Consider the following 10,158-nt stretch of genomic DNA (forward strand, 5'->3'; position numbering starts at 1 on the left):
TTCCTGAAGTAGTTTCCCTTGTGAGGATTGTCAAGTCATTTTATTTATTTTTTGTTATTTCCATTTTGTGTTGCCTTGGTACTATTATTATTTTTACCTTATAATTTGATTTATTGACACTACATTTAAATCCATTTTGCCTTAACATTACCATTTGCTGCCATATCATACCATCATTCCATCCCCACCAATATATATTACCTTTACATCCATCATTAGTGTATACCATTACTATCTAAACTTAGATAGAGCCATGTTTTGCTTTGGTTGAACTTTATAATTTCCACTAATCAACGTGGAGACGATACTCACTCATCACTTTATTACTTGTTCGATAGTGTATGCTTGTATGTATTTCACGTCCATAATTAGTACTCACAAAATGTGAATAGCTCCGACCACCATGAAAAAATAACTTTGATGAGAAGTCAAACACCCCATGCACAACAATTTCGACCATGGAACCCCTAAACTGAGACATACAACCTAGAAGATCATCCCTTCAAATCTCAAACAAACCAAGAACAAAGGGGTTTTCGTAAGTTACCTTCGATTCAAATGTTTTTTGACTTCAACATACGTCGATCGTCCTACCCTAAAAGAGAAAAGTGTGATTTTTTTGTGGTTTTTCTCTCTAAACCTTTTTTTTCTCTGGTATTTTGTTAGTTAATGGTTTTTAAAAAAAAAAAATCCTCTTTCTCGTTTTCTTTTTGGTTTATATATCCCACCTCCCCAAACAGAAAATAAAAACCCCTCTTTTAACTTTGCTTCGTTTTTGCTTTTGCATGTGAGAGGAGAATCGTTGAGATTGCTTGCCTGGACGATTTGAAGGCCTATATCTTTTTTTTTGATGTAAAAATCCTCCCTTTGTAATTCCTTTTGTTTTCTTTTTCTGTTGTGTTGCTTCCTGTCATGTATGATTTGCTGAGGAAAGAAATTCCCTCTTTTTTTCACTGTTCTCATTTGCTGAGGGAAGAAGATTTTCCTGTTTCGCTGATATTTTCTTTTGGTTTGACTTGCATGCGAGAAAACGAGGCAAAGGATTGCATCTTTTTGGCCATCTTCACTGTCACGACAGGGAGGGCAACAGTGGTGGCGGCATTGGCACGTGAATCCAGGCGACCGACACCTCGGGGCTTGGCGACGCTTGGTTCCAAAGTTGGCAGCTATGGCTTTTTCAAAATGTCAATTGTTGGGTTGTTGCGGTTCAGGCCTAGCTAGCTAGGTTGTTTACCTTGTAGTATTTTTTGAGCTTGATTTAATTGATTCTGGACCTAGTTACATAATAAAAATACTTACAATATGTACACTTCACACGCATAATATAATATTATATATACAAACGCATGTCCCATGTATATATATATATATATATATTCATACACTCCTAATACTAATAACGCATGCACAACATATTATATATTAATTAACCTATACATATATACCTATATAACATGCACATCATATATATAATAATTAATCTAACAGGCTCTTGTGTTCAAGTTATTAATAATATATATATGTGTGTGAAAACAAATGGAACTTGGATGGAACCCCGGAATGAGTATCTACAATACGAAAAAAAGTTAATTTAAAAATTTTATTTCAAATGTTTACATAAAATTAAGTATTGAATGTTAATTTATTTTATTATAAGTATAAAGATAGTTTTAAACTTAATATTAATAAGTTTTGTCGTTTTGATTTTTTATATTTTTTAATTAGCTTTAATTTAAAAGAGACGAATTACTGATTTTTAACCGAAGTATTAATTAAAATGTTATTTTTTTAGTGTCATTTATTGCATTCACCTAACAATTCATGTATTTCTTTTATACTTTTAAATTATATGTTAGTGTGTTTTATAAGACTAATAACATCGTTACGATGTGTCATCTCAAAATCATTAAAAATTTAATATTTTATTTAAAAAATTAAAAGTAATTTGACACTTTTAGAAAAATTAAAGAGTTTAAATTTGAGGTATCGGATTCGAATACCATAAATATCATAAGTACAAACATTTAATGTCAAATGATTGAGAGTTATATTTAAACAAATATTACCTTGTACTTACCTAAAATTATATATATATATATATATATATATATATATATATATATATATGAGTTTAATTCCCCCCTTCTTTTGAACGGTTTTATACATCTATGAAGATGATATAGGTTTTTGAGTTTGGACTTGGACAAATAGTTCGAAATGTTCACCTGTAATATGGTATAAACATTTATAGATGAAGTACATAAATAATTCTATGATTATATGATATTGTATTGTTAAAATTTTTTATTATTAAAAATTATAAAATAATCATTCAATTATTCATAAATTCTAAATTTATCTTTTTCGTCAAAATATTAATGGTCCTCTGAATTAGAAGTTAACCTGATCAACTGCTTGAACTAATGCTCCAAAATGATTGTTTTAAAAGCACCTCTAGAAATCTACCAGAGAAGATCTGGTAAGAAACTTAGAGAGTAGTTTTTCCAGCTTCATTTCACAACGTGTTAGTAATGACTTTTTCAGCTTTTTTTAGAAGGTTAATGCCCAGTTCATACAGACATTAATTTTTTAACGAAAAATGATGAGTTTGATACAAATAAATAATCAAATAATTATTTTATAATTTTTAATAGTCGGATACTCAATAAAACAACATTCTATAATCAATAAGCTCAATAAAACAACCTCCTATAATTAGAGGATCAATTATGTATTTTAACCAACCATTTATTATTTATTTATTTTGCCGGATCCGATATAAACAGTTTATACTCCTCAAATTTACATAGGTATTTCGATCAAACAAGGAGAGTAGGAGCAGGCGATCCTCGAGAGAAAGGTAGATTTATTTGTATTATCATATTTGATCCAAATTCTTAAGCAGCAGCGTAGTTTATTTAAGCCGATATTCGAATGTGCCTGCCTATGATTCATATTTTCGGTTATTGTGATTTTTGTAGTTCAAAAGTTTTACCAATGGCGAACAGAGTTCAGATCCCCACTAACAACTCAGCTCTTATTGCTATGATTGCCGACGAGGTGAGTATTACTTTTGAAGCGGCCCAAATCAACACGTAGATCTCCGTTCTTTTTTCCCTCCTTTTTTTTCGTTTTCATATTATTTTGTTGAATCGTCCTTATAACTTTGCCGATCAGCCTTTATTGAATTAGTTCTCTAATGTCTGATTTTTTTTTTGTCAATCAGACGTATGAAATTTAGGTTTTATTTAACGACTGAAGCATCTATCCGGGGAACAGGTAGAAAATATTGTTATAGGTTTGATTCATGTGGCTTAGCCGATGTAAACTCCGTTTATTCTAGATGTTTTGGGCGAGCAATAAAGATGGTTAGTTACCATTCAGATCTATATGATCATGAAAAGGTAAACTCAATGGTTTGATGCTTTAGGAAAATTTTACTAAGCACCATTCATCTTTTACAAATTGCCTCAAAAACTCATTCTTTTAGCCGTTTACCATGGACCAGAAATCACAATTTCCCCAGCAAATTTTGAATTAGTTCACACAATTCCAATTGGGGAACATTAGTTGCTAGAAAGACTGCCTTTATTGAATTACATTTCACATAAGTAGCAATTTACCTTCTAATTTTCGCTTATTGTACCGGACCTATCTGCATTCTTGGTAACACTTTATGATGTATTTGTTTAGTAGTGCGGCAAATGTTGTTAATATGGCACCGAAGGCCATTACATTTGATATAACCTGTCTGATTTACGTCTCGTTTGGGCTAGGACACTGTGGTCGGATTTCTACTAGCTGGAGTGGGTAATGTTGACTTGCGGAGAAAGACGAATTATCTTATCGTGGACTCAAGTATGCTCTTGAACTTTCTTTGTTTTATTTCCACTGACCTTTATAATCCTCTTCACCATTAAGTAGTTCCTTTCATGATTGTGTACTTGTTCATCCAATGCACAGAGGTTCACCGGTTAATGCTTTCTTTGAAAAGATAGCACATATTGTTGAAGAACATAATATATTCTAGATTATAGATTTATTCCACTTAGCTATCTCTTTCTTTGTATTTTCTCTAAATAAATTATCTTATATAGCTTTTTTCACTATCCAAGTGAATATCATCATCATTATCCTTTACTTATTGAATGCCTTTTGTTTTCACCTTTTAGAAACCACTGTAAAACAAATTGAAGAAACATTTAAAGAGTTCACAACAAGGACAGATATCGCTGTCGTTCTGATTAGTCAATATGTAAGTTGTACGCTGAATATGTTTTCATACACCATTTGTTTTAGGTGTCAACGCCTTTGTAAGTTTAGCACTCCAACTGCTTGATGACAACTATGAGTCTACTTCTAACATTCTCTGTTAAGTTCTCCTATGTGGAAATATTTTTTTATTGATAATATGTTGCTCAATAGAAGCCAATCATGTGGACACAGTTTAGGGTGAACAGATGTTAGTATGACAGTTTTGTATGAACTCCAGTGTTAAAATGGGCAAGATGTGTCTTATATGCTCTTACTTAGACTAGTTGTCAATCAAGTGGGTCGGGTTGGTTTTGGATTGGGTCAATTTGAGTTTTAAAATATTTGAATCATTTTACATCAAGTCATTTTCGGGTGTGAGACTCAAGTTATTCGGGTTGGGTCTCTACGGCTTCATATTGTTTTGATTTCTGGTTACTTTAGGTTCGATTCATTTCAAGATATCTGTTTAGGTTATTTCGAATTCCAGTCGTTTTGAATTCATGTTGTTGACTTTTTATGATAAAATCTAGTTGGGTCAAATTTGTATTCGGATTCATCGAATCGGGGTAAAGTAAGCTGCTTTTTGATTGCATGCAGGTTGCCAATATGGTTAGGTTTCTGGTGGATAGCTATAACAAGCCTATTCCAGCAATTTTGGAGATTCCATCCAAGAACCATCCTTATGATCCTGCACACGATTCTATCCTTTCACGGGTTAAACACCTCTTCTCTACGGAATCAGTGGCATCTAGGCATTAAACAACCATCCTTATGATCCTCCATTCCTTATATTTTTGCTTAAATTATTGTTATTTCTTTTCCCTACTTCCTATTTTTGGAGATGCGCTTTGATGCCTTTTTTTTCAGTTGAATAAATAATGTGTGAGAGAGTTTTTGGTGCATGGGATAGCCTAAAAACAATGGATAATATTAATTGAGTTATATGCATTCTTTTTGAAGTCAGATATTGGGTTTAAACCGAAATGGATTTAAATCAAATTTATAATTTTAATTTTGGATTGAGTTTGAATCAAAAGAAATAATATTTATATACAGATCGAATTATGCTGATAACCTTTCAAGTTATAGTTGGAGTGAATAAAAATCAAACTCGATTTGTTATCACTAGAAAAGAGTCTTGGGTACACTTATGAGTTAGCCTATGGTATATTAATACCTTTTGGGATAAAAAACTCTAAAACTCATTTGAAGAAAAATAAAAGAATCCAACTGCATGGTCTGTGAATACCCAACCAGTACTGCCATCGTCGCGACCACTTGCAGCGATCTTTACGGCTTTAACCACTCCGTTCCTTATGAAAATTATCAGCTAGTTGACGATCCCTACATTGATAACTTGATTTCATGGAATGAAGATGGATAGACTTTCATTGTTTGAGTCCCGTGTTAGGTGAAAGTTGAAGAGACGCACTTTGATTCCCAACATTGGTTATGGTTCAGACAAGAAGACTTGCCACTATCTTCCCAACGGGTTTAAGAAATTTGTTGTGCACAATGCGATGCACAACATGACATACTGCACTGATATGTAGCCCATAGTCGATGAGCAGGTAACCTCGTCGAACTCGCCTCCCGTCGCCACCGTTCTGCATGGATCACGAGCTGCACGAAGACATTGGAGCTTTTAGAGGAGGAGAGCCAGTCAACCAGAGGCTTAGAAAAGAAAACATGCAACTGAGCCATGAGTCGAAGGGGATTGCGAGTGGATAGAAAAAATGATGATCAAGAATCGACGTGGTTGTAGCTTAGGAGAGCATGATTTGGTTGGACATGTGTCCAAACTATACAACTTTTCCTAAAGTAGTGTCCAAACTTTTTTTCGGTCAACTAATGTTACAAACGTTATCACTTTATGTGACATGTGTCACGCTTTAGTAATTTTAAATTATATTAAAAAAACCCTTTAATTTCTCTTAAATTATAAATAAAACTTCAAATCCTTAAAATAATTCGTAAAATCCCTAACCCTAAACTTACCTTTTCTTACCATCTACATTGCCGGTCACGACCTTTGTCTCCTCCGCCACCCCTGTCATCTCCACTGTCGATTGTCGTCACCCATATTGTCATGCTTGCCATCCGGTCACCTTGTGGTCGCAAATTTCAAAAGTTTTGTTCGTCGGGTTTTCCATTTTATTTGTCATCAGCGTTGGGTTTTTGAGTTATGGGTCATCGAGGTTGTCTTGTCATCCAGTGGAGGTTCTGGTGGAGGCTCGGTTGACGGCAACGATGGCAAACGACGACGGGCGGCTTGTATAGGGACTTGAATTAACCAGAACATAACGCATGCCATTTAACGTAACTTTTTAATAGTGATTACGATCCGAACAACTAAAATGATAACGTTTGTAAAGTTAGGAACCTGGATTAACCGGAAAAATGTTTGGAAACCACTTTAGGAAAAAGGTATAATTTGGACACTTATTTTTATATTAATCCTTTATTTTTTTCAGCTTTCAAGTCTGACATATATACCCTTAGGTAATTTTCATGAATTACTTATGTCAATGAGATAACGAAAATTAACGGTCGAGAGATTGAATTTTATTGAACCGGTAATGTAAGTGTTCAAAACTATATTTTTTTGAATAAGTACCCCAAAACGGAATGAACAAAAAAATAAGGACAATCAGTGTAGTTTAACTAAAAGAAAATTGAATCATCGAAAACCTTCCCCGATCCTCATGGCGCAAAGACAGAAGAAAATATAAAATAAAATTATAAGATCCATTTAGTATTCTCTAATTGTTAAATAAAAAATAACAGATTTCAAAAAAAAAATTAAATAATAGAATAAATCATAATTTCCCTTTTCCCCTTCTTCTAAAAAACGAAAAGTCCAGAATTAGGGTTTCGATAACCCTAACCCCCACCGCATCCCCTCCATATCCGATGGCATTTTGGCTAATTTCCCTTCAATTAGATCAAATATTTTGAGTTAAATCACCTTCATCAGTCTCCTGCGCGTGTTTCCCCCCTTAATTTCAAGCAACAATGGCGGAGCACTTGGCCTCAATCTTCGGTACTGAGAAAGACCGCGTGAATTGCCCCTTCTATTTCAAGATTGGAGCATGCCGGCACGGGGACAGGTGTTCACGGCTCCACAACAGGCCGACGATCTCACCAACGCTCCTTCTTTCCAACATGTACCAGCGACCGGACATGATCACCCCCGGCGTCGATGCCCAGGGCCAGCCAATCGACCCCCACAAGATCCAGGAACACTTTGAGGATTTTTACGAGGACATCTTCGAGGAGCTCAGCAAGTTTGGTGAGATCGAGAGCCTCAACATCTGCGATAACCTCGCCGACCACATGATCGGAAACGTGTATGTTCAGTTCAAGGAGGAAGATCAGGCGGCAGCCGCCCTCCAGGCACTTCAAGGAAGGTTCTACTCTGGTCGTCCTATCATTGCCGATTTTTCCCCTGTCACCGACTTCCGCGAAGCGACTTGTCGGCAATATGAGGAGAATAGCTGTAACCGTGGAGGTTACTGTAATTTTATGCATGTCAAGGTAATCGGGAGGGAGCTGAGAAGGAAGTTGTTTGGGAGGCACCGCAGGTATAGAGCTAGCCGGAGCAGGAGTAGGAGTGCTAGTCCTCGCCACCGACGTGAAAGGGATTATAGGTCTCGGTCCCATGACCGAGACCGTGATGACTATCGTGATAGGAATGGACGAAAACCGGAGAGGCATGACCGGGATGGCGGCAGCAGGCGAAAACATGGTAGTTCTAAACGAAGCAGAAGCCCCCCACCTGCTAGGGAAGGAAGTGAGGAGCGGAGAGCCAGGATTGAGCAATGGAACCGAGAGAGGGAAGAGAAAGCGTGAGAAAAAGATTGTTGGGTCATGTTTCTATATCTATATTTCTCCTCCTTTGGTAATTATATCTAATTCTAGACTCAGATCATGTTTTTATTATGTTTCTGCAATTTGGCTTGAACTTAAGTATTCATTTAGATGGTAGATGATTACAACAATCTTAGCTGTAACAATGGTCTTTGTCTTCTTAGTGTCTGCTTTAAAGGCAGTACTTGTGTCTGTTTAATAGTAAAGAGTTCCAACTTTCTAGCTACGTTCTTATATTTACCTAGCCTTGTTTTAGTGTGATTCTTATGCTTTTGCTTTATGTTCCAACTTGTAAACCTGCCTAGGCTGATCGTAATTTCGTTCATATGGACGGAATGAGCTATTAATCTGCTTTCTCAGTTTCACTTCTGCCTCATACAGAATCAATTCTTTATGAAGAACTTGTGTTTCCAAATAGTGCTTGTTATAAATTATGAGTTATGATTAAGCGTTTTGCTTTCCATTTTGTATTTTAACTTGTGAATCAGCCTGCAATTGTGAGTGTTCATTATGAATGTGTTTGAGGCTACCTTTAGTCGGGAAGCAGAATTCTTCCTATTAATTTGTTTTGCTATGAATTTATCTGGATGCAATTTACAGAGAAGATATCTTAGGCTAAATTTTAGAACTATTTTCATTTGTTCAAAAAGAATTCTGTAGAAGATCATCATGGTCATGCAATCCATGGCCTGCACTCCTCTCCTATATATGCGCTATAGGGAAGCTCCCCTTTTCTGGAAATTGCATTGTTTTTGCTCGTATTTCCTTCTCGTGTAGGCTTTCACTTGGTTGTCTTTTGACTTGTCAAGATTCAATGGGTTGGATTTTCTAATTCGTTCCTTGGGAATGATTCAGAGAAGTGTTTGAAGCAAACTGTGATTACGTCGAAAGCTCATTGCCAACATGTAAAGTCTCTTCTCCATAATTTGTATTTTGTTTTACTTTAGAGATGAAAGAGGTTCTTGTCATTTAAAGTTTGCACTAAAATGATATATGGTGTTACAGAATGTGTTTTCTTCAACTGTTACTTTGTTTGTGGTAAAAATTCCAAGTTTATTGGTACTTTGACAAAATGTATCTCATTGGACGTTTTAAAAATATATCTAACACATTAGATATTTTGTCAAAGTATAAGTACTATATTGAACATTTCAAAAAGTACATGTAAGATTTTGGTATTTTGTTGGAATGCAATATTTTACTTAGTTTATTTGTTGGAATATAAGATTGTGGTACTTGGTTAATTCTATTGAAATGTCGGGTTTTAGTGTTTAATTGGAGAAATGTAAGATTTAAAAAATATATTTTAAATATTTTTTCCTTGATTGATTCTTTTAGCAAATTTACTCTCCAACGTTAAATTGAAAGATTAATAATTCATAAAGTTCCTTTCATTGGATTCTATCTAAATTCTATGATTGGCATATTACTAATATAATGAATATATACTATTATATTTTATTATGGCTTAATACTCTTTTTAGTGCATAAATTATGCCTTAAAATACGATTTAGTGCATAAAGAATTGTGTTAAAAATATGTGTCTAACATTTTCAACGTTATACTGTTAGGTGTCTGGACTATAACAGTTGTTAAATTTGGTCGTTATTTGGCATGTGTCACGTATATAAAATTTCAAAAATTATTTTATTTAAAAAACTTAATATTATAATTTAAAAGAATAAAAAAAACCTCCAAAATTTATATCTTCCATCGTCGATCGATCATCAATGATATGTGGGAGTCATCGTTGATACCATCGTGAAATTGCGACGATCGTTGTGAAAAATATCGCGAATGGTCATTAGAATTTTTAGGTTTTTCGTTGTTGTTTTTCGATGATTTTGATGGCTACAGTTGTCAGTATATTATACGACCGTCTACGTTTAGTTGCTCTATCACACCCCCCATTTTTAAATTAAAACTTATAAGATTAATTTAATTAATTTTATGGACTAAATTGCAAGTTTAAGAAGCTTGCGGCTCATGCTTAAATCTTTAGAAAATCTAAAGACTCAACCTTGAATTTTTCC

The 10,158-nt window shown here is 34.5% G+C and overlaps 2 protein-coding genes across 2 annotated transcripts; both read left to right on the top strand.

Moving 5' to 3' along the window:
* The first annotated feature begins 2,801 nt into the window (after positions 1-2,801).
* LOC120165152 (V-type proton ATPase subunit F-like) lies at positions 2,802-5,039 on the top strand. The gene is made up of 5 exons (XM_039174735.1): positions 2,802-2,860; positions 2,982-3,060; positions 3,777-3,858; positions 4,173-4,255; positions 4,852-5,039. The coding sequence occupies exons 2-5, from the start codon at positions 2,998-3,000 to the stop codon at positions 5,011-5,013; spliced, it is 390 nt and encodes a 129-aa protein (XP_039030666.1). The 5' UTR covers positions 2,802-2,860; positions 2,982-2,997; the 3' UTR covers positions 5,014-5,039.
* Positions 5,040-7,094: 2,055 nt separating this feature from the next.
* On the top strand, positions 7,095-8,408 carry LOC120165501 (splicing factor U2af small subunit B-like). Its single transcript, XM_039175006.1, has one exon. The coding sequence runs from the start codon at positions 7,270-7,272 to the stop codon at positions 8,104-8,106; it is 837 nt and encodes a 278-aa protein (XP_039030937.1). The 5' UTR covers positions 7,095-7,269; the 3' UTR covers positions 8,107-8,408.
* Positions 8,409-10,158: the final 1,750 nt, after the last annotated feature.

Source organism: Hibiscus syriacus, unplaced genomic scaffold (assembly GCF_006381635.1).
Source record: "Hibiscus syriacus cultivar Baekdansim isolate YM2019G1 unplaced genomic scaffold, ASM638163v2 tig00111582_pilon, whole genome shotgun sequence".
Taxonomy (NCBI): domain Eukaryota; kingdom Viridiplantae; phylum Streptophyta; class Magnoliopsida; order Malvales; family Malvaceae; genus Hibiscus; species Hibiscus syriacus.

Excerpts from the sequence above, each read along its gene's own strand:
- LOC120165501 (XM_039175006.1), top strand. The coding sequence starts at position 7,270 with ATGGCGGAGCACTTGGCCTCAATCTTCGGTACTGAGAAAGACCGCGTG.
- LOC120165152 (XM_039174735.1), top strand. The coding sequence starts at position 2,998 with ATGGCGAACAGAGTTCAGATCCCCACTAACAACTCAGCTCTTATTGCT. Across the intron at positions 3,061-3,776 it reads TTGCTATGATTGCCGACGAG|GACACTGTGGTCGGATTTCT; the intron begins GTGAGTATTACT and ends CGTTTGGGCTAG. Across the intron at positions 4,256-4,851 it reads TCGTTCTGATTAGTCAATAT|GTTGCCAATATGGTTAGGTT; the intron begins GTAAGTTGTACG and ends GATTGCATGCAG.